This window comes from Onychostruthus taczanowskii, unplaced genomic scaffold, assembly GCF_017590055.1.
Source record: "Onychostruthus taczanowskii isolate IOZ18803 unplaced genomic scaffold, ASM1759005v1 scaffold6, whole genome shotgun sequence".
NCBI classification, from domain to species: domain Eukaryota; kingdom Metazoa; phylum Chordata; class Aves; order Passeriformes; family Passeridae; genus Onychostruthus; species Onychostruthus taczanowskii.
In genome coordinates, this window is record NW_024503679.1 from 4,784,207 (window position 1) to 4,809,643 (window position 25,437).

The window sequence follows — 25,437 nt, forward strand, 5'->3', positions numbered from 1 at the left end:
TTATGTGTGATGCTCACTCAGTTTTACTGTGGACATGAGAATCTTTTCACTATAGTATAAGTATACAGAAATTAGCTATAAATATATAGAACCCATGCATTTTATTGTCATCTTCTAGCAAGCAGTAATATCAATTTATCAAATTTTTGTGCCCAGGAATAATTTCTAATTGTTCGCTTTTATTGAACAACAGAAAGCTCTCTAATTATCCCAAGGCTTTCTTTCATCTCTAAGCCATCATTTTGTTAATCTCTAGTGACCAACCTGGTAGTACAGTCAGAAGATAAACAGTACAGATAAACAGAATTATTTGCCTCTTCATGTCATGCCTGGAACACCAAGTAGGTGAATTTATCAGCCTTGTTATTTGGCACTACATTTGAGTTCAACCTAGAATTCTCAGAGCTAAGTTTTTGCATAAAAACAAAGCTATAATAGTCATAGTTTATGTGGCTAAGTCACAGAAGGTGATAATGTATTATACACTGCCAGAACATTTTGTTTTCTATGTCTCCCCTCTCCATTTCATTGCATAATTTCCTTTTCCCTCTGGACCATCCCTTCAAAGCTCCGATAATATCCAGTAAACATTCATATCAGATCCTAATTTTTAAAAACACATTGTGTTTAATATTTGCTTTAGAAAATATAGCCTCCTATTGCATTGTGCTGTTTATATGGACTGAGAAAATCCACATGCCCAGACAGACAATTCAAATCTCCCCTGTCATATAGCAAAGCAACTAAATATAGCACAGTGACATGTGTAATGCTGCACATGGGACATCCATCCTGTCATCAGAGCAAGTTCTAGAGCTGAAGACTCTCCAGTCTCCCTGAATGACTTCATGACTTGACAATGAAAAATCAAACCAAATTCATCATCACCTCTGCTAACTTCATCAGTAAAAGTCTGCATGATGCAAGAAGTGATCTCAGAGTGGGTACTGATTTTTAGGCTGGAATAACGTGAACAGTTCAGTGCCAGCTGCCAGCACTGCCTTTGTCCACAGCAGAGTCAGCTCCAGCCAAGTTTGTTCTCGTTCATGTCTGCATCTTGGCTGGAGAATGACATTTCTGGTAAAAAATAGGAAATAAGCTGAGCATCGCCAGCATACTAATGAACCCCAAATTCCCTTGCAGCTGCTGCTAGGCCAGTGAATCCTGCTGAATGAACCCCACAGCACTGTGACAAGGGGGCATGTGCCACAGTCCTCTCCATCCAGTTCTCAGGCTCTCCTGAGAACTGTTCCTTCCTCTGTTGAAAAATGCAGAAAAAAAAAGTACAGGAAAATCCAACAGGGCAATGGTTTTCTTGGGCTTAGCTGAAGAAAAAGGCTCATAAGTGTAACAAAACCAGCATGGACAGCTGGACACAATTTTTAGTTAAGGAAATGTCAACAACTGCATTCTGACAGGGAATAATGACAGCTTTACTGACAGGGTATACTGACAGCAGGAATATTCTGTGTCAATTCACTGTTCTTGTGCTCTTCCTACAGCCATGGAGAGGGACAATGTGTGTCCATCCTGATATCTGGGACAATGTGGGGATTAATGAGAACAGGGAGGCAAAGGTCTGTGCATCCACATTCCCTGGCACAGCACATCAGACTCTTGCCTGTGCTGCTGAGTTTTCCCTCTCAAAGATGCACATAGTGTACCTCAGTTGTAATAACTATAACAATTTTCTTTCTATTCTGTAATGAGAAAAGAAATGAACACAGGATGATTTTTAGCCAGGCAGTTATGGGTGTTGTTTTGTTCTCCTTAAAAGCTAACATAGTATGTTTAATTTAAGAAAAACTGTTGTTCAAGATCAATAAAATATAAAATGCTTATAAAAATAAAGGAAAGAATGTTGCCAGCAATATTTTTTTTACTGCTTGATCAGACACTTGAAAAATTTATTTCTGGCAAAAAAATAAATTTGTCACAGAAATAGTTCTTACTAGACTGAAACTATTGGGCAGTAGATTGGGAGGATACTGGGGGAAATCTCGGTCAGAGAGTCCTTTTGTATTGACTGAGCATGTGAGTTTGGCCATGTGACACAGCAGACATGAGATCTAGCTTGGTAAGTTTACTGCTGTCTTTTCTTTTTTCCAAGTAATAACTTGCCTCTGGTGTGGAAATTTTAAAAAAACCAACTTTGTCCTAATAAAGTTTATGGTAGCTATAGCTATGGTAAACAGCCTGATAGAATATTTGAATTAATAGGTTTATAGAATGAATGATTTTCTATTAATTTTATGTAAATATTTCTCATTAGCAACTGAGAAATTATGTTTATTTTCCTGTGAATGAAAATGCTTCTGTATTTCTGTCAAAATATTAGAAAGGTACTAAATTAGTAATTTCTATAACTATTTATTCTGTAAACCCTTAGTGATTATAGTGACTTTACCTTAACCTAAAGAAAGAAAGAAAAATCAATAACTTCAATCAACCAGTGAGGGTGTGACAAGCCAGTGGAAAGTGCCAGAAGATGGTTTAGGATTATTTAATTATGGAAAGCAAACCCCAGTTTATACTGAGCTAATTGATGAAAGGAAAGTCAAAGAGAACTTCAAAGAAAAAAGCTAAAACACCCCCCCAACACCACTCCATCCCTATTTTAGTTCAGTGTTGTGATTGTGTCCTCCCTATTTTGAGTATTCCTGGTGCAACCTGGACAATGCAGACAAAGTGAGAATTTATAATCAAATTCAATGTGGGGCACACTTTGGCTGCTGTCTTTCACAGCATTGGGCAGCTGCCTCTGTTCTGAACTTTCCAGCCTCATGTCTAATATTGCTTATGGGGCATTGTTGTGATTGCATTCAATGATTAAATTGACATTTTAGACTTTGCTGTTTGTCAGATGGGTCTGGGGTTTTGGGAGTTGTTGTTGTTGTTTGGGGTTTTTTTGGCCAGTTGGGTTATCTTGTGGGGTTTGGGTTTTTTGTTTCAGTTTTGCTTTTTTTTTTTTTTTTTTTTTTAAACATGTCTCTCTGACAATAGATAATCCATATGGAACTGTGCTGATAGCTGGTGTATATTATTGCTTCTCAGGCCCTGTGTCTGTCAGCTGGAGATACATCACATGTTTTCCATGGGGCTGCCTCAGTTGTTAGAAATGAAAGTGAAGCTCTTTGTTGCCTTTCTTATTCATTTTGTTTTGCAGCACTGTCATGGCTTTTGTTCAGATTTATGGGAGACTGCCTAGACTAAACAACTTCCACTGCAAGCAGCAAAAGTCATACTCTATTCAGTTCATTTTGAATTAGAACCATCTATTACCCCTCTACAGTGATTTTAATAACTCCCATATTTTTCTGCTATAGATTCACATAAAGGGCATGTTATTTTTAAAAGATAAATACATGTTCTTCTACCTGGACCTGACAAATCTATTAGCCAAACCTTCCATTAACAGAAGAAAGAGCTTCCTTTATTTTGCACAGGTTCTTTCCTAACCTTTAAGGTAATTAGCTGTAATTATGCTTCTGTGTAATGACAGGGCTGATATTCCAAGTATTCTGAATTTTAACTTTAAGCAGCACTTAGTCTAATTTCTATGGTGCTGTGCAGACCTGAGGTAGTGCTTTGTGTTGTAGCCATCTTTGGGATTACATTTGTTGAAATATGGGGAGAATTATTCCTTAAAATGGATATTCATTTTGTCCCAAGCATAGTTCTTAGTCTCTCAGCTTTATTGCTTCTTTTGTTAGCAGCTTTACAATTTACTTAATCCTGGACAAGGGCTTTTTGGGAATGGAAGTAGTGATGTTTTGGCTTTTATTAACTTTTTATTAACTTTTATTAAACCTAATACTCTTACACTGGTATAAGATTATTTTTGGGGACAGGCTCTGCTCCACACATGTTTTGTAGCTGCCACCCTGTCTGGACAGAGCTCCTCAGGACAAGTAGAATAACTGGGTTACATAAAAGGTTTGCAGTTGTTTGTACAACCTCTGTCATAGTGGTTCATTTTATAAAACTGTCCTGAGAGATCCTCAGCCACCCTTGTCAGCTGAACTTTGCTAGGCTGCCACACTTAACTAAGCTGCAGTTTTCACATCAAAATATTTTTATATGTATTTCCTGGTGTATCAGACTGAACTTCAGAACATGCTGGAAGCATCCCAGAAATCCTAAGAGAGGTCACAAGGGCAGGGCAGTATTTCTCACAGTGCTTCAGTATGTTTGAAATTCCAACTAGAATTGGGAGGAAATGAAGTAACAATGAATTTATCAAAAATGTGTGACTTTTAAATTTCGTTTTTATTGTTATTTATCTGTTGGAGTCTATTCAGTGATTTGCAGAATGGTCTCTGTTTCCTTCACATATGCAGAATAATTTATTTATTCCCAATAGAGTTGTCTGAGCTCAGCTTTTCCTGGCAAATATAGATAATAAAATGTTATTTATCCAAAATATATGCCTGAAATATATGTGGAAGAGAAAATAAATATAATTTAAATATTTCCCTTTAAATTCTAGATCTAATTAAATTATTCATTCTTATTAGAGAAGTGGAGAATAGAAGGACCATAAACCTGCCATGAGAAAAATTTCTAGTCCACATTCACTTATCTCTTTTGTCCCTGACATAAAGTTGAGAGAAACAATCCTTGTATTAGGTCAAAAGTTTCCAGTGGAGTTCTGATCATCCATTTATATTTCTGCTATTCTGAAGTCCAGGTGGAAACAGTATAGCCCAAAATTGGTTCATCATGTTTTAAAGGCATATTATTATCTGCTGTAATAAAGAAGAGTCCCCGGGCCAGTCCCAGCTGGGTCTGGAATGGAAGTTGAATGGGCAAAACTATGAAAAAAAAAATCTTCATAGATTCCTCATTGTTTTTCTTGAACAGGTTATTAATAAAACCTTAAAACTGTTTGAGTCATAGTCTTGCTATAGTTCTGTTTGGAGCGTGTATTCCTCTGGACACAAAGCATGGTCCATGGTGTGTCTGCAAAATCATCCCAAAGGGCAGAGACAGCCTAGGGCGAGGTGTGGGGCAGCAGCAGCCACCAGCTTCTAATTCCTCTATTCCTTCAGCCAGAGAGCTGCTCTGTCCTACTGAGTGTAGTTTGGCTGTCAAACATACAAAGCCTAAGTGGCATCTCAGCCTAGGGCAGAGAGCTGCTCCCTGCACTGAGGCACCCTAAACCTCCCAGGCACAGATTAGAGTTGAGTCAGCCTTCTTCATCTTCTCCTTGGCTCTGCAGGATGGGGATGTGTCAGCAGATAGACTTTGGCCAGCGTGCAGGGAACATGCCCAGACAATGGGGCACACTTTGCATTGCAGGGGATGTGCTGGAGGTGTGCAAACGCTGATTGCATTAGAGCAGCATCCTGCGCCGCCTCCTTCCTTCCCACACCTACCAGCTTGGCACTGAACTGCTGGTGTGCTTTGCTCTCTGCAGCTGGGAGAGAGAACTCTGGCTGGAGGCAGAAATTAAAAGTCAATGTAGCTTTGAGATATGTGTAAGAGCCTTTATGAGTTTAAATCCTGCTGCTGCTGTATTAGTTTGGGACTAGACATGCCCAGGGCATGTTCTCTGAACATCATGCATTTGAACAAGAGGCTGTAGTGGTTGTGCATGTGACACTAAAAGTGAGTATTTAAGAAAGATGTTGCTGACTCATAGACCTGTCAGATAAAAGCAGTATTCAGAGCTGACCTTTTGCCAGCTTGAATATAAAGTTAACTTTCAGTAGGACTGTGCAGACTGTATTGAAAAGGAGGGCAGAGTATCTTGTGGAGAAAGAAATATGAAGTCTGGAGACAGAGACAAGCTTTAAGTGACTTATGAGATCTCTGATAAAAGTATTGCTCAGCAAATAAGGACTTTGTTTGGGGGATTCTCTATTTGTATTGTTCTGTTTGTCTTTTAATCTAACTGCAAATCCTAAAAATTGTGGATAAAATATATTAGTACACAGAGAAATTTGTCACACAGCACAGGAACTGTTAGCTGAGGACCATAGTCTCTATGGTGGAGGGGAAAACAGCACCTTGGCCAAGAAGAGAAAGAGAGCTGGAATGTGAGTCAATGTTACTGCAAAATGAGAGAATAAACATCTCTTCAAACACCAAACCTTATGGAGGATGCCTAAAATTTGCCTAGGTGGCTGGGCCTTCCTCTAAAAGTGGTCTTGCAACAGATTAATTAAAGCAGTCAAGCTTAATAGACTCACAGAATATGCTGAGTTGGAAGGGACCCAGCAGGATCATTGAGTCCAACTTCTGGCCCTGCTCAGAACAAGCTTAATAGAATCACAGAATATGCTGAGTTGAAAGGGACCCAGCAGGATCATTGAGTCCAACTTCTGGCCCTGCTCAGAACCTCCAAGAATCCCACCATGTGCCTGAGAGCACTGTCCAAATGCTTCTTGAACTCAGGCTTGGTATGTTTTTGGTTTGTTTTTTTTGCTCTGGAGACAAACCATTCTCTTTGTAACAGCTTCTGATGTTCCAGTCAGCCATTATGACAGGATGAAATACTTCTCTGTATTTAATTATCAAGTTTTTAATTTGAATTTATCAGGAGACTGGTTGAGTAGAGTCTGCAAAATTGTCAGGCAATGGAATCTTCTAAAAATAAAAAGTTGTTAGCAAGATACTCAGTGTGCATAAGATGAAGGAATTTATAAATAGATTTGGGAAGAATTGAGCTCATTATAAAATAAATCTAAGATAGATTTTTATGGATACAGCCATGTTTCAAAGTTATTTTAAAGGAGCCTAAACCTTCAGTGTGGAGACTTTGTCCATTCTTTCTCTGGCACCAGGTGTTCTCCAGCCCTGCAATGAAAGGCAATGAAAGGAGAGAGCCTGTGTGGCAGGAGGCAGGCACAGAACTGCAGCAGCAGTCAAGGGATCTCATTGTTAATGAGCTTTTATCTCCTCCCTCCTCCTTTTTTTTTTTTTTTTTTTTTTTTTTTTTTTTTTTTTTTTTTTGTGGTGGTGGTTTTTTTACATCAGAAGTGTTATAAGTAGCCTCCCTGGAAAGAAAAGTGCATCCATCAGTGGGGGTGACTCCCAGGAATCCGTTGGCTGGTTTGTGGTTCGGGGAGGAAGGTTTTGCAGTGCAGGTTGCAGTGGGAGCTGGGCCTGGTGTGGGAACAAAGAGTAGCAAAGAGACAGAGTTGGTGGGAAACCATTGAGTTTTGTGAGAGCTCTGCTACATTTACTCAAACAAAAATTTACCTTCAAGGAGATGGAGGGGATTCTTTATAAAAAAAATTTGCCAGACATACCATCAAGGGAAAGAAAAAAGGAAACAAGCTGTACAAATTATTGTTAGGAAAAAAAAAAAGTTTTTTCTGTTATTGATAGTTTCTCAGAAAACCTCACAGTGCTATGTAACTGTATTGTATCCAATTAATTGCTGCTTGTTATATGTTTCAGCCACAGTGTAAAATTTTAGACATTGTAAAAAACATTTTAAAAACCAACATAATTATGTAGATTTGACATATCATCCTTTTAAAAGTGAAAGTCCTGCTCAGCCTGGCTGTTAGCCATTCATCTTAGCGATGAGACCTTTTAAAGTTGCTTTTGAATGAAAATATGTCTGGAAATAAAGTTATTATCTGAATTTAATTGCATCATTTCAATTTCCATTTCAAGACTCATGATTTACTAATTCCTCATAATTGGAAAGATAAGCCTATTCTTATGTCTCAAGCCAATTAGATGAAAAGAGCAAGTGCGTGGGCAAACAGTTTGTCTGTGTCATGATAGGAGAAGAGGCATTTTGCTCAAATGGAAGTACAAGTGAGATGCAGCTACGAAAGGTTTTTGTTCACACCAGGATGAGTGAACTCTCCAGGAGTGCACTTGAAAGCAGCCCCCCATCTCCCCATGCTTTGGTTTGTACTGGGGAGTGATCTGGGCACACAAAGCAGCCTCCTTAAAGCTAATCCACACCAAAGCCTGTGCTTTTAGACTGCAGCTGATGAGCTCCAGCTTCCCATGAATCCTCATCCCCAGCACGAGAGCAGAACCAGTCCAGAGTGGTTCCCAGCACTCCCCTGCCCCAGAGGCCTCTGTGGGCTCACCTTGGTGTTTAACACCAAATGTCTCACTGCTCCTACTGCACTGCAGGACATCTTGCAGTGACATGATCTAAACGTGGTGAATGAAGTAATTATAATCTATAGCAAGATTAATAGCTGCCAGTGAAGAAGAAATAGTAGCTAGAGCAAATAGAGAATACTTTAAAGAAGATATAATAGATTAAATAAAACACACTTCTGCTCTCTTATATGCCATAGTCTTTTAGTATTTAACTTTATACTCTCTTGGAAGCTGAGGGAGGCCGTGGATTAAATACAAAATTCTTTGTTCTGTTTTCATATTTGGTCACAATACTGCATTGGAGTGTGCAACAAAGCAGAAAGAAAATGTGTTTTTATTAATTGAATATTGGGGCCTTTTTCTTGCTTATCATATTTGGGGAACTTATTTTTCTTGCTTATCATATTTGGGGAACTTATTTTTCCTAGTGAAGAAGTAAAAAACAAGAAGGAAATAAATCTCTTAAATTGCTTTAAAATTCCCCTCTTGGCATGCCATTTTCTATTTCTTTCGTTCATATTTTGGTACTGTATTGCAAGCACCACTGACAGCCTGCCCTTACTTATTTTTTTATTTGCAGTTCTATTTGAGAATATGAATATTTTATCTGACTACTTCCCAAAGCAAGAAACTTCTTAGGGAATAGCATAATTTACAAACTTGGTTGGGATGTTAAGAGTGTAGCTTGATTTCAGGGGCCTAAACTTCATGTAATATTATGTTCAAGAATTGTCTTTCTGCTTTCTGACTTACTGGTCATGACTGGAGATTGTAGGGAATGCCCATATTTTAAAAAACACCCCTAATTTTAAAAACCACCTAAATTTAAATCTCTTGAACAAATCTCTTTTTGTCTCCTGCCTCTGATGGGATTATTTCCAGGAACAAACTTGATAGAAATGGTGAAGTCACTGAAGTTTGGATTACATGTGATTTTTATGGAATGGAGCAAACTGCCAAAAATCACTAGGCTTGAGCAGATCCAGAAAACCAGAGTGATCACATAAGACTCATTAATGTAGACTTTTATGTAAAATTTTGTCTGCTGCTCTTGAATGCTTTTCTCCTGACTGTTGAAAGATACCTTGTTAAGAAAAGGTCGTAATTTATCAAGCAATTTGTGTAACTCCTAATAGGGAAACTGAAAGTGATCAGAGGGAAACATTATTTTTGGTTTGAAAAGTAAGGAATTGGAATATTTGATTTAAGTAATAGTGGAAACTGCAAGCAATTCTTGCCTTTTAGAATCCTGCTCACCATCTTGTTCCATGATGAGTGGCTAATGATCAGTGTCATTTCTTTGTGTGGTGGCTCATATCTAAGTGATGCACAGTAGATTACAATATGTGTCAATGCTGATGAAAACAGAGAATTGATTTTTCTAACAGAAAATGTCACTAGGAGCAGTTAAGATTATATTCTTCTGATATAGGAGAGAGAATTTAAAGCATTATTTTAAACATGGCTACCTCAGCATTGTTTTCCTCTGTTTTGCATTGGTGATGAAGACAGGCTATATATATTGACATTAGAGATTAAGCAAAGTCTGAAGTTCTTTAATTGGTTGTTTTCTATGTATTTTATAATGTCCTGGTTTTTACCATTCCTTTTACTATGCTGACCCTCCCAGGTCACCAGGAGATGTACTGCCCAACAGCAAAGTGTGCCAAAACAGATTCTTATAGGGTCTCATTCTTCCTCTGAGATGACAGCAGTTCTACTAAAGTATATTTAATGTCTTAAACCCTTGAACTGATATGTGCTAGAAGGTATGGGAAAAGTTCAGGTATACAACAGCAACACATGGCTCTCAATTTAGTGGAAGTGATTTTAAGTGAATAATCCTTATTAAGTGAAATTGAGAGCGAAACACCAATGCTCATACACAACTTAGCTGAGTTTGGCTGCTTATAAATATGCATTGTACCTTTGATTATTTCACTTTTAAAGTTCTTCAGTGAGCAGGGTGGTACACATGCCTTCTAGTCCTGAGATACCAGAATCACAATCCCTTATGTCACAACAACAAACAGAGAGTTTTGTTTTCAGTTCTCTAATTTTGTACAACTTTTTTTTTGAAACAGGCTGAAAAACATATTTAATGTCTCCTAAAATAAGCACTGTCCTCATTTGTTGAATGTGTCCAGCTGTTTATTTGGTAAACAGAATCTCTACATGGATATCCAAGGCATCCCAGGACCCTGGTATACTGTCAGTGCTCAGCAACCTTTACTTGACTTTGTAACCTTATAAATGATTTATCAGTGAGCCATCTGGGTTAGAATCATCACAGTGAGTTAGAAAATTATTCTTTTTTCCTTTCTGAGTTAACTGTGAGTTAGTAGTGCTTGTTTCTGACAAACCTCACAGAGAAGTTTGTCTCTGTGAGGTAAAATGGTCCTGGTACATTTGACATTAATTTCTGTCATAATGTTTAAAAGGCTTGATTTTACTCAGATGTCCAGAGACTTAGTTCCAGAATTCCCATTATCCTAATTACTTCACAAAATGAAACTACTCAATGCATGTCCAGGCAATTATTTTACCCTTCAGCTGCTGGCACGATACTGAAATAAATAGATCACGTCATTTATGCATTCCCAAAAATACACCTTGTTAGCTGTGCCCTGGAGTCAGGAAATCAAGTGTCTAAATAACGAAAACACTACAAATGTGCATTGTTGAAAATTACGAAAAAAGACTGATACTCTGTTGTCAGCGTCATGTCTCAGTTTGTGGCACTTCCTTTTCAAGACAAATAAAAAAGCAGTGACCTTGGTTCATCTTCATAATGGCACCATCACTGAGCGAGTGCAGGCCAGAATTTTGATGCTACTTGTCTATTGGTTTTAGAGGAAACGCATTGCTGTCTTTAGTGTGACAAAGAAAGTTATTAGAGAATGGGACAAGGAGGCTAAAAAGAAGGATTCCAGTTGTCACACTGAATACTCTCAAAGTAGCTAGAGGCTCAAGAGGTTTTTTGGTGTCTAATTGAAAGCAGAGGTAACCATAGTGATCGTGCTAAAATTGTGACCATTGATGTTATTGGTGTTTCAGAATTGTGCAGTTGTTTGTTAAAATAGTGAGTGCTACCTTAAGGATGCTATAAAAACCAAAGGGGCTGGCTGACCAGTGCAGCCACAAAGCTGATGTGTGGTGTCATGTGGGAGGAACTGAGGCATATCCCAGGGCCTTATTCCCACTCTGTGAGCTGACATTTGGCTGTATGAAAATGTGGGAGAGTGCATTGCCGAGTGGAGCTGCTGGGGAAGCTGCAGCTTCTGTGACAGACACAAACTTGAACGCAGCTCAGAGTGACACAGGCAGCCCCAATTTGGGTGATATTGTCGGCTTTCAGCTGCTGGCTTGCATGTCCAGCTACTGAAGGGCTGCCACGTGTCTGTCTGCACTGAGCTGGGCCTTGGATTTTTTAAAGCAGTGTTTGTTCTGTGTATCTCTGTGCTTTTCACTTTGAAAGGGTTGGTAGCTGGAGATACATCTTGCCTATTGTCTTTTGAGGCTTCCACTTGTTTGCAACTTCTTGCCATAGAGAGGACAGTGACTTCTTTTTGGAGGTGAATCCTTTTGGTACCTCCTTCCCACATAGCAAGTTCTATAATAAATATTTGCTAGTTTTATTTTGGATTATATGTTATTCTTTTGACTCCTGCTACAATTTTGCTTACTCTTTGTTGAAAAACTATCTCTAAAGGTCATACTGGCAGTTATATCATAGACCCAAAATAGCTGTTTTTAACACATTTCTTTCTCCCCTCTTTCAAATACATCCTGCAACTGCTCTGAAGCAGTGCTTTTGACTAATGAGAGCTACTGCCAGGCTTCCCTGTTATGACACATTGTTAGAAATGTGCCTAACATACAAAAGTGATGGCTCACTGGGCTTTCATCACTTCTTAGCCACTGTCACAATTAGGAGCAGTGTTTTATTTGGAGCTCAGTGATTCAGTTCAGATCTATCTCATTCTAAAGGGAGGCTGCTCACAAGGGCAAAAATTCAGTTTTCATACAGACTTGTCTTCAAAGTCTTGCGTAAAACATTAAAAGAACAGCACTGTGACTGAGTGGGGTATGAATTATCTGTAACCTGATAGAAAGGTTAAATATAGCACCACTACATTAAGACCAGATGTCTTCCTTTTCTGACTAAGAGTCTGTTTAGACATTAGTAGAATTCCTTTGTTTTGGAACAGTTTCGTCATATCTCTGCTTCTGCAGATAATTTGGTACATGGATCAGATGCAGTTTTATCAAAGGCCCATTCACATGCAATAGAGCAGTCTCATGTTTCTAAAGAGGAGCAAGTTCTCTGATTCTTTCAAAGATGAGAGCAAATTGTGCACCATATTGAGTGCCCTTTGGCTGCAGGTGAAGAATTCAACAGCTTGTGGGAGTGTTAATTAGTGCTAATAATAACTTCAATGACCTGCCTTGGCTTTAAAATGCCTGACAGAAATTGCCCTGTCCTTGAAGGACAGAGATTTTGTTTCTGTGTGTGTCTGATTAGGGACACTCATGCCTACATGTTTCTGTGTTTAGTGATCACATAAAATTACCAAGTGAGTGCTTGTGTGTGAATGAAAAAGAAGGGATTGATGTTGGGGAATCAAGAGGAAAAAAAGGCAAAGAGACCTCCCAAAAATACTACACCAGAATTCCATTATTAAAGGGATTTCTCTTTTAGTCTAAATAGCCTTATTAAAACTAGAAATAGTAATAGGAAAGCATTAGATTAGGAATTGGATTAGTCAAAATTAAACCTTGTCTCTCTAATTTTGGTACTTTTTCTGTGGTTACTCTGCTGAAATATGTATGGAGGGTCTGTGGAAAATGAAAGCAGTAATTTGAGCAATTGCACAAAAAGCTCTAAAGTATGAAATTTTTATTTCATCTGGATAATAGGTTGCTGATGGTGCAGAAAACAATTGTATTTTCAGGGATATTGCCCTAGACCTATCTAGTATAATTTTTATTAATGCTAGCCAGAAAAAATGAATCACTTTATGAGGTGGAATGATAAATTAGGGGGTTTTCTGACTTTCCTTTCTTTTGCTAAAGTTATTTTTGAAAATCAGTCAAATTTGAGGAGAGGAAAAGGTTTTTTTAAATGCCTATAGAGGCTTAATTGGATTATGGAAACACTGGTAAGGCAGCAGATTTATTTATTTTTAAATTCAGGATAAAAAATTGAAGTTAAAAAAATGTGGCTGTTTTGTTCCTAACTAGACATTTGGCTTCAGTGCTGCCCAAGCAATTCCAAGCAGATTTCTTCCCTGCCCTGCTGCCACCCACCCACTCCTGACCTCCTGCAGTCCCATCATTGCCCCAGCACAACTGGTCCCTTAGCTGCAGAGTGAACAAGATCAGGGAGCTTATCCAGCTAAAAAGTAGGATGACCAAGAAAAAACAGGATTGTTTTTGAGCTGGATCAGTTTCCAAGCTGCCTGGCTCCAAGAGGAATTGTGATCACTGTGTGGCTGCAGGGGGCTGTGCTGGCACAGTGGGGAGGGAGCCCTCTGGCAGCAGTGGCCAGAGGGAAGGGCTGCTGAAGCTGATAATGTCACCACGAGGGCCGTGAACTCCAGTCCTTCCCTTTACATTAAAATGTCTGCCAGCACTGGACTGGTGAAGTACAAAGCACAAAAAGTCAAGTATTTGAGGCCTTGCTTTTCCCCAGAGCTGCAAAGGTACAGAATCTCTTTAGTCTCATTTTCATTACTGTTAAAGAGTATCCTAGAAATCAAAGAGCAAAAAATATTCACGTTTGATTGCCTTATTACAGTCAATTAAGCTTAATCAGGAACACAGATGTGTATTGAGGGACTAACTTGCTGCACAGCAAGAGGGAAAATACTGGTTTGCTACATTTTCCAACTACCCACACCATCCCAGAGAGTGCAATATACAACCAGTGTGGAAACACCCAAGGCAGTGTCAGCTCACAGAAGGTCTGCAGGGAAAGCTACTACATTTTAATGAAATGAAGGGATATGTGAAACAGGCAGCCTTCCATCTGGAGATTCTGGGGATCCAGAGTGTTCTGTAGTACAACAGTTTAGTTGTGTGGCTGTGTTGAATTTGAAAAACAGAAACACAGGTAGCCAGTAGCCAAATTGTGACAAAGTGGATTATAGAGGAGCTGTAAAAGATCCTTCAATCACTTGTTATAGGCACAAGATTAATCTGTTTGGATTGCTCTGGACTTGGTCCAGAATGTCTGAAAGGGAGATCAGAAGCAATGAAGTGCTGGGTTTGCAGGGTGCTAAGTGCTGCTCTGATGCCTGTACTGTGAAAAATCCTTCTCAGCTCAGAGTACCCAGGCCCTGAGCAGATGTCTGAGAATTTGGTTTCCTCCTGCACATCAGGATTATCATATTCAAAGTATCCAAAGTGATATTTTTTTCTAAAGCCAGTTTAGAAACTAGCATTGATACTTCATAGATGGAAAATAACTTATAATTTAAATATTTTTAGTAGGCCCATAAATATCAGCTCTTTCATGGTATTCAGGGGAGTAACATTTTATTGAAATGAATAGCAAGAGACATCTTAAGGCCAAGCAGTTATCACCAGTGGAATTAATTGACTAGCACTTAATGTTCTGTAAAGTAGAACATTTTAAATTAATATACACAATATTCATAACCTAGAATAGAAAGATAGAAAGGGGCATGGGATCATAAGAGAAATTCTAATCCAAGGCCTAAATCCTACGAATTTACTAAAATTCCAGAGATGGGTTTGGGAGAAGGGATGTGCAAAAATTCCTCTCAGATGGAATAGTACATTATACTCCTGGTTTTATTTTTATTCTCTAAGAATCTCAGTGATAGTTGTGCTAATTTCTGCTACCTGAAATTTCAGATAGAACACAATGTGTTCAGCTGCCCTTCCCTTTGCCACTTCCTGTGAGCTGATTTAGGGAGATTAAAATAGTACGCAGTACAAGTGTCTCCTCTGGGAGCTGGATCAAAGACTGTAAGTTTGCTCTAGGTCCAAATCTCCCTTGCATTCTTTAGGATGACACTGACACTACCAAGCCAGAAGGTTCTGAGGGACACATTTCTTGGCTGAAGCTTCTTACAAAAGTTGCAGTTCCTTTAAATTAACATATTAAAGTAAAAGATCACATTGTGGTCACAGAGCATGTGAGAAGAGACTGAGGCTGTTTAATGGCATGCATCAGGATCAGGCTGAACTCCCTCTCCAGGAAACAGTGTGGAGATTGCTCTTGGGATGGAGGTAGAGTTCTGACAGAGAGGGAAAGCACATTAAGTTTTTGGAAAGAGTGAATCCTGAAGGCTTCTGTGCCCTAAGAAACATGTGGAAACCACACAGTGCTCTTTGTCCTGGTGTAGAATGGAGGCAGAAGCATAGTAAGCAAAATCTCATGCTTAGCACACATTCTCTTTGTATTTCACTGTGTTTGAAATGCTGTTGCCTAGAGGATGCTTTCAGGGTTTCTTTTTTCTCTCCTACCTTGGTGTGGCCCAGAGAGCAGTAAGTACAGGTCAGCTGGAACAGGGGAATTGTCTTGGTGGTGAAGGCCCAGCTGCTGTCACTGTTCCATGGCAGAGCACTGCACTCAGCCATGGAGCCTGGGCATAACGAGGCACTCACTGCCCAGCTGGAGAGATGACTGAATTGCATTGTAGTGGGAATGAAAACCAGAAGAGTAACTTCAGTTCTGCTCACTGAAATGTTTAGTGTGGGAACCTTTCCAGAGCTTTATTGGGATTTCTGGTCAAAACACCTCATTAGTATCTCAGCTTTCATGACCATTTGATGTCATCTACTAAGAAAACAATGATTTATGATGTTCCTTACAAAAAACCTGTTCCCAATTAAAAGAACAAGCTCTACTTTCTATTCCTGGGTAAGCAGAAGGTAAGCATGATGGATAGAGACCACAGTAGATTTTCAGATGATGTGCCAGCTGGCTTTCTGTAGTTTCTAGTGCTGCAGGGATCCACTCACTAATGCTTTGTGCTGGTAGCTGCATTTTTTTATATTTGAGTATTCTCCTTTCCCTTCTTTCTCCCTTTTATGTCTAGACTCTAATTCTACAGTCCACTTCTGTACTGACAGTAGAGCAGGGCAGAGAACTAATTTTAATCCAGTCACAATTCCCTCCATTTGCTCTGTTTCTTGAAAACATACAGAAACTGCTTTGGAGTTACTTTCAGGTGTTCAGAGAAGACTCTTAATTGTCTCCTGGTTGCATCTGGTCCTTAACTTGAAAAGCAGATTTGAGGAATCCTGCACGGATATAGTCTGTGAAAGTCATGTTCTTGAGGGTGAACCTCTGCTCTGGGTCATGCTTCATCCTGCTTACTCTCGTTTGCATAAATACATTAAATGCAATTAGGGCTGTCAGGTTCCCTTGTAGTTTAGCTAAGCACTGTGGTGTAGGTGGCAATTTATATGTTGTCATAGACAAGCTATTTTAGTCAGGATCAGTTAAGAAATTGTTCAGATATTTGAAAGGTCATTAAGGTGCTGGCTCTAGTGACTCCTAGAAGAGTGATATTGAAGCATTAATAGGGACTGGAGTCTAGGATGAGACATTAAAAAGGAGTTCAAGTGGATACTAAGGACTTGATTCAATACCTCTAGAAGGTTTTGGGGCATTTTTTACGTAATGTAGTTCAGTAAGAAAGATGAATAGTTTACAGAGATGTATTTGGCACGACAAACTGGAGGTTAAGTCATGTCCTTGTGTCCTAAGAGCACTGCTAATTCATATTGTCATTTCTTCCTCATGTTTCAGGCACTGAAAGTAATATTCTGCTTCAGTAAATAGTAATCAGTTTCAGAAATGCAGTAGTTTTCATGTCTTTCTGAAAATAATGATAAGGGTTTTAATAGACTCCAAGATTCTTACAAATAATTAAACTGTTAAAACAATTTTTTGATGATTGTAAGCTCTCTAGTGAAAGCATTACCTGGATAATACCACTTGAAATATCTTTTTAATAGTGAAAAAATGTTGCCCAAACATTTCCTCCTCAAAAAGAAAATCAGAGCTTTTTCCATGTCCCTTCCCTTCCTAGTGTCAAACCCTAAAAAGCAAACCTTGAAGGCATTTGTACTGTCATCCTAAGTCAAAAGTACAAGTGACATAAATATGAAAAATAGCAGTACTGTTTCACCAAAACACACAAAAAATTTAAAATGGAAATATAAGAAACCAAAACACTAGCCTCTTCAGTATGTATATAATTTTCTAACACCTTTTTTGTCAGAAAGTCCACATAATTTAATTATTTGTATTTTTAAACAGCTCATGGAATTCCACTCAAAGGTGGGTTCTGGACAAGTTTTAGTCTCAAGACATGATAATTACCTGGACAGTATATTAATTATACAGTGATTTGCTTGGTAAATAAATTAGAATATATTTTGATAGTGTGTATATGTGTATATATATATATGTGTATATATATATATATACACACGCACACATATATATATATATGTACAACTAAGGAACACACATACACAGCACTGCCACCCCAATTTGACAGAATCTCTAATTTGAGTGACTTTTGGAAATGCAGGTTGGCAAACACAGAGTTAAGCCTTAACTGATGTCCTCCAACATCCCTTATGACCTAATGCTGCAGAAAGGGAGAAGAGTGGTGCTTGAAAGAGTAAGTAAATTCTTCACTCTGACACTACAGATTACTTTGAGCCTGAGATGCATAAAGTAGAGCACAAGTGATCTAATATAGAATAGATTTTAAAATGAAAAATTTCCTCTCAGCAGTGTTTCTATCTAATGGTTTACAATGGTACCATTAAGATATGGCAGAACATGCCAGTGTAGCAGAATTTTAGGGCAGTTTGTCAATTCCAGACACAAAGCCAAATCAAACATATGTGTATGTTTTTATTTTTGTCCTTGGACCTGCTCTGTCATCATCTCCTCCATGGTTCAGTGCCTCTCTCTGTAAGCAATACACAAATTTAGAAAATGCTTTTTGGATCAAATATTTCAAAACAGCAGAAGTTTGAAGGTTTGTCTCATAAAATTTGGGGTTTCAGATTGGACATACTGGTCTAATTCCGGAGAGCATTATATGTATAAACACCTTGTTTCCTCATATTCAATATTTCTACATCTCCTTTTTTGTCATTTGTTGCACTTGGAGCAACACCAGGAATTCTGGAGGCCAAATAGGAACCCAAATATAAACAGTATTATTGATAAAAGATTCAAAAGGTTTTACTAGACTGGGCAGGCAAACCAGAGAATTTCTGTAATTTTAGCCAACAACTCCTGTTTGTGCAACCATCTTGTTTTAGAAGCATTTTAGCCCCATCAAAAGCTTTTGTTGGCTGATTATAATGGGTATGTGGAAGGGTGTGCAATCCTATGCAGTTAAATGCTTTCTGAGGATATTAGCAACTGTAGCAATTTTTTAAATATTGAAAGGAACAAACAAGAAAGGTATCATAGTAATATAACGTTAAAACCAGTATATTTTTCTAGAAGAAAGGCTACAAAGTGTGAAAGAGGTCATTTTAACTTGGAGCACAGACATCAAACAATTTTTTGCAAGAGTCATAATTCACATTTGGCCTATGGCCAAAGCAGTGAACTTCATCACCCACTCTTGGCATGTGCAGATAGATGGTCCCTTCTGTCTCTTTTGCCAGTTATTGCTCATGTTGCCAGGAAATCTTAATCATGCTGCTTGGAAGTGGCTGCTGGCCCATCCCCCTGCTGCCAAGCTATTCCACTGTGTAAGGAGTCCAACTCAGCTTCAGCAAACAGACTCTTATCTCCATCTAACATAGGAAAAAGGTCACTGTGCTAAGGCCACTCAAGGGGACCATATGGTGGTAGGACTTACATCATCACTATTGCACTGCTGTTGATGCAACCCTATTAATAGCCCTGAAGTTCACACAGACTTGGCATAACTAGGTTTTCTAAACGAAAATGTGTAATATAAACCTAGAGTGAACCACAAAATCAGAAGAAAAGAAAAATGCTCTCTTTAATACTGAGTCATAGAATGGTTGGAGTTGGAAGGGAGCTTAAAGATTGTCTAGTTCCAGCCCTCTTGCCATGGTCATGGATGGCCCTCGTAGGTCAGGCTGCTCAGGGCCCCATCCAACCTGGTCTTGAACTCTTCCAAGGATCAACTCAACTAAACAACCTGTTCCAGTGCCTTAGAATGCTCTAAGAATTTATTCCTACTATCTAATGTAAAAGTACCCTCCTTCAGTTTAAGACCACTGCCCCTTGTCCTATCACTATCTGCCCATGTAAAAAGTTCCTCTCCCTCCATTTTACAAGCCCTCTTAAGGCCCTGAAAGGCTGCAGGGAAGTTTCCCTTGAGCTCTCTCCAGGCTAAACAACCCCAACTCTCTCAGCCTGACTTCACAGGAGAGGTGCTCCAGCCCTCTGATCATCTTTGTGGCCTCTGGACCCACTCTAACACTCCACATTTTCCTTGTGCTGAGGATCCCAGTGCTTAATGCAGTATGTTTTTATTGATACTCATTTTCCATTGAAACTGTGTATTTGTATTTAAAACTAATTCTAGCCTTCTCTAGTTTGAGAAAGACAATCAGTTAAGCAGTTTGATTGCAGTGCCACATTACCAAGAGCTGCTCTGTATGTTCAGGTTTTTCTAGTGTCATATGCAAGCACTATTCAGGCAGCAATAGTCAGAAGAATGTAATGCATAATAAAAATTGCAATCCACTGGTGAATTTAAGCTCCTCGTTAAGATGTTCAGTCACTTGCTTTAGCAGAAATATTGAAAGTTGTTTCGTGCATGGATAGTTCCTTTGTCACTTGTGTTCCTGTTATTGTCTCTTTTCATGGAAAAGCAAAGGGCCTTCTGTTAGTTAAACTATAATTATATTTTGCATCCTGTAGTGAAAATTTATGTCTGAAATTATAGTCATAGATTTTTCCAGGTGACAAAAGGAAAAATAACTGGTTTAGATCCTAGAAATTTTGGTAGAATTCTAAGACTCGTGGGAGCAATGCAAATTTTAAACACACCCAGTCAGAAAATTGCAGCAAATAGTTTTGCAAAACTTTTCCTTAGAATATCATAACATAGATCATTAGTGTAACTGGTGTATGAACTTTCAAATTCCAGGACTTCTTGGACCATTATTTTTGTATGTCACAAAATTTAGCTCCTGAATCCCTCTTTAAGTGATCTAACTAGAAGTGATGTGAATTTAAACTTCAGAGGTGATCAATAAGTCCATTGAAGTTAATAAGAAATACTAATGGTTTTTAGACTTGTTTCTATGGGCTCACTTTAGTTCTTTATCTCTACAGTTTAAATGGCTTTTGAATTTTCTATGCTTTCTGTGTTTCTAAGAGTTTTTCCGCTATAAGAGGTAGAAATTATTATTTTGGTAATTTTTTGGATCTGATAGGATATACCCCACACACTGCATTTTGTTGAGAAATTTTATATAGCCTTTGATATATATTTGCTATACCAAACATCTCTTGCATCTGTAATCCATTTGGGGAATGAAGAAAACATAACAGCTATTCACCTTTTTGTATAGTCCATTCCTATGGCCTGTGTGTAATACTGAGGTGATGATAGCACTGAAGTACTTGAAACATAGCAGAACTGGATGACAGCTAAGATGTTACCTTCTCTTTTGGGGAAAAAAAAGTGCAGCTCTTCTGCCAGCTGTGAGACTATTAAGTAAAAAATGCTAGCTCAACAGCATGCATTTTCATGTCAGCTACTGTCTAACTCTGCTCTGCACAAGGAAGTGGAATAATGGAAAATATTCCCACCTACTTTTATGTTTACAGAAGAAGAGTCAAAATAAATAAGGGCTTATGTATTTTTCACATGCTTGTAGAAAGAATCATCTTGGCTCAGTTTCAGAGATGTTATTTTTAGGTGCTTATTTCTCATTCTGGGATTCTGCTTATAGATAATGAACCTTTGCCAAAAATGCCAAACTTCTTCCCTGCTATATAAATGTACAAGAAAACCATGGCATTTCAGAAACCCTCTGTGGTTTTTTAAAGAATAACCATGTGTGTGTTTTAAATTTGGTGTTGTTTTCGCTTGGTAATGCACTCCATCTTATTCTACATAATTAAGTATAAAATAAGAACCTACAATATATATTTTTGTACATAACTTGACCAAAAATATTTACAAACACGTATCTAAATTGATTTACCTGCTGCAGTCTAGTTCCTATAAGTTCTGATTTTGTAATGTGAGTTCTTTTACTGTGTAGGTGGATACAACAGTACAGAAAGAAAAAATTGAAGCAATTGTTTATTTTCTGGATACAAATGAATGAGTAGGACTTTTACACAGTGATTGTTCTTTTAGAGACTGGCTCTTTCATAGGTAATTGCTTGTTCTAGAATTATGTGCCAGACACTCATCCCTGAGGAGGCTTTGCAGTCCTGATAGTTGTGCTGTTCTATGCTGCAGTTCCTGCTAAAACAAGAACAAGTGAGCTCCAAGGTAGAAGGATATCCAGGTAAAACAGATTCAATGCTCATGGAAAGCTGTCTCCACCTGACAGCATTAAAAGGCCTCTTATGCAGAGCTGAAAGCTTTGCTCCCTTCCTTAGTGTGAGGTGATACCTTACTGTCATGTGCATCTGCCATTGTGGGGAAAGAATCTGCCTCACTGAGAAGTGAAATAAGGAAAATGACTCCCCGAGGTTACCAGGTACAGCCAGCACTCACAGAACAAGCAGAGCTTGGCTGACAAGTCAAATGGTTACAGAAATAAGGCAAGGTTTTGAGATCTGGGAATTAAATTATGTTCTGGCCAAGGCTGGTGTGGCTGAGGTTGGATTGGAGCAGGATACCAAGGGAGTGAAAGATGCAGAACTACTCATTAATACAAATGGGCAGTTGGAATGGAACTGGACTGATTTAAAAGTGACAAGTGATGAGGGTCTTTGTTCAGCATAATGAAATACCAGGGTCTTTAGCCTGGTAACTACTCCCTGTAGCAGATCTAGTTAGGCTGTGGGGAGCCTCTAGAAGAAAATACAGTAGATTTTTTTGCATTTTTAGAAATAAACCTTCTTTGCTTCTGAAATCAGTCTGTTGCCTCAACATACTATGAGTTGGGCATATCTGCTAGTACCAATATGACATGTGACCTGTTGTTTGTGGCCCATGAGTAAGGTTTCAAACTGCAGAAGCAATGAGCAAACAAGTGAAGTCCATGATACAGGAGTCCTAGGTCATGAGGGGAAAGGGGATGGAGAGAGTGAAGGGACTGACCTTGCTGTAAATGGTGCCACAGGTCATGGGGTGGGAGAATGTGAGCTGCATGAGGCAGGACCTGTGACTGTGAAAGAACAGGGGGACAGTGACTTCCCCTCTCTGCCTTGTGTATCTCTGGGGAGCTAAACTTCAACCACACAGGGGAATCTGAATAGATTTTAGCAGAGATGATGGGAGAAGCCTCAAACTAAAGTTAGTGCTCTTATTTTAGGTTCTCTCAAAGATACAGAATTTGTCAACTTTTCTAAATAGCTTTCTAAGGTTCAGCGACTGTGAAGGATGTGCAGGCCTTGTCTGGTGAACCAGGCCAAGTTGTGGCATTAATTGAAGTTTCTCACAGTGTTTTAATTCAGGTATTTTATATTGTTCAAAGTTAAACCCAAGGGGAAATTTAATGTGCAGTCTCAAAGAAAGATGGTCCTTCCTCCTATAGACTGAAGTCACAATGACTTGCATACAAAGCATTTGTGTAGCAAATGGTTTCTAAAACTGTTAATATAAATTAACAAAAATACAAAACACAGCTGATGTAAGGGGCCATACTTCTGTGAATGTGCATATCTTGCTTTATTTCCAGCCAAGGAGAAAACTTCGTTTATCCCCTCCAGACTTAGAGTATTAGAAATGCAGTTAGATAAGAAGGAAAACTAATGCTTGCTTTGTACACATCAATAATGAGGTCAAACATGGCATTATCTTTATCAATCACATCAGAGAGGTTTTAAGAAATGCAGTTGTTTGGTGTGCTGTCTTGCTCAACAGTCACACAGATACTGACAGTACATCAGCGTCATAAATGCGTAGGAAATGGTTCTATGACCATGCCAGTGATAAAGACCTTTCCCAGTACTGCTCAACAAAACCTACTGCAGATGTATCTCTTCAACTCGAAGATATTCATCCACTTGAGATGAAAGGCAGTCTGCATAAGGCAACTCAGCAAATGAAAGCTTAAACACTGTCAGGTAGCTGGAAATTTTGATTCATAGTAGGAGACTAAATCTGTCACACAGAATAATTCCAGCCCAAGAAGATTATAACATTATCAATTCAGTGAATATTTTCAAATTAATACATTTTAAAATGAGCTTAATCAGAAGCTTTGTTAAAGGTCAGATTACCTTAATTCTGTAACCTCAACATGTGTGGATTCCCCCTGGGAAATATTTGTGGTAATTATGAGCAACTACATTTTCCAATAAATACAGACAGGTATAAATGCCATATTTTAGGGAACATAGCACCCAAACCCAACATCCTAATGACCAGATAGTCAATACTACTACATTTTCATAGCATAAACATTTTAAAAAGTTAATGATCAGTATTTATATTTAATAGTATATTACCTTTTTTGTTTCCTTCATATGTATTTGCTGAGATGATGATACAAGAAAGCAATAAAAATGAAAGTTGCAAACTTCTCATTTTTTGTTTCTTTGAATGAGAGTTCTGCTAAATTCTGCCAAGAGATGGAAAAAGGAAAGAATTAGCAATGCTTTGCAAGAAATTCTTTGCCTATTAATCATTAACCTTGATTTCGTCTGTCCCCTGCTCCGGTTTTTCCTTTTATGGAAGGGAAATTGGAATTTGCCTATTTCCAACCTCTTCATTTTTATTTTATGCCACGTGCGGCAAAAATAATTTGGAGCTGGATCCTCTTACCTTGCTCAACAGTGCTCGGCTCTGAACACAGACTTGAGGGCATTTGTTCTCTGAAATGCTGCTAAAGGCCAGGGTAACCAGCTTGCATTCAGCTGGTCGACAGCTCGGTCTGAACACATTGCAAAATAAGGGCAAGAGGTTCATCTAAATATTTCATTAACATAGACAAATCCCAGCAAGGCAATCATCAAAATTTTACATATATTAAACACTTCTTTCAGTGGTTCAATCAGTACCAGATTTTGGATAATCACAGTCTTTTCTTTCAAACCAAGTTAACAATTTTTAACACATAAGATATTAACTAATACAATTAACCAACATCTCTCTCCATTTCCAATAAAAGAATCATAAGAAACTGTAGGTACTAAATGTAAGTCATTTCAGAGGAAAGGTTTCTACTAAAATAGTATGGTTTGTATTGGAAATCAGAGCAGAATTTTAATTACAGCACTGTGTGTGTGTATGCAACAAGTAGGTACATATTGCAAAGCATGAGAGGACAAAAATTGCCCTTGGATGGGCAGCAGGGATCACACCCAGCTGGATTTCCCACAGGAGCAGGACACCATGCTGGCCTCTCCTGTGGTAGATCAGTCTGCAGCATCACAGACTTGCCACACCAGTCAAGGGAGCTGAGAATGCTCTGGCTCATTTTAAAGGAACAAAGTGCCAGCTAGGACACAGCCATGGCAGCACAGGCCTTAGCACAGGCTGCAAATCCACCTGCTTTCCATGGGTCACATTTCCATTGCCAGTTTATGTGGGTTAGTGCTGCAAACCTCCATGGCTACCTGCCCACCTGAGCTAAGGTATAATTAGCCAGACAGGTGTATCATACCTCACTTACATGCTTTGCACCGTTGTGGAATTTTCCTTAGAAACAGGCACGGGAAACTTTCTCCCACATTCTGAATCATTAAGAAACCCTCATGCACAAGAATGGGTGATAGTGTAAATTTGCTAAACTTAGTTTATTATGGATTTGCTCATAGTAATAGCATATAGAGACAATTTTCTAAGAACTTTAGTTCTGTGTCAAATTAAATGACTGAAACAGAGCTTACAAAGTTGAAAAAGTATCTTTTGAGCATTCAGTGAACCCCAGGTTCTTTATGAAGCCTCTTATGTTAATTACTAAATCTAAATTACAGGAAATGATAGCCATACCATCCCAGCCTGTGGAATTTTGAATTTTTCTGTTGTTTTTATAATCAAGAACTATTTTAAACTGTCCGAGATAAAAGAGTTTTCCCTTTTTTAAAGACTGAATCTCGTATGACCAATATGCTGTAGCAGAACTGATGTTTAGACAAAAAAAAAAAAAAAAGAAAGTATTCTCAGCAGGGAAATTCTGCTGTCTTGCTTGATGCATTGTTCAGCCATATGAGAGCAGGCTTTGTGGGGA

General features: G+C 38.5%; 1 protein-coding gene across 2 annotated transcripts in view; it reads right to left on the minus strand.

Moving 5' to 3' along the window:
* Positions 1-25,437, minus strand: part of LIPC (lipase C, hepatic type) — a 72,734-nt gene that overhangs the window by 31,738 nt on the left and 15,559 nt on the right. For both annotated transcript variants that reach the window (XM_041419005.1, XM_041419004.1), the window contains exon 2: positions 23,714-23,826. In XM_041419005.1, the coding sequence (XP_041274939.1) occupies positions 23,714-23,792 (79 nt within the window). In that variant the 5' untranslated portion in view covers positions 23,793-23,826. The remainder of the gene's footprint in view (positions 1-23,713; positions 23,827-25,437) is intronic.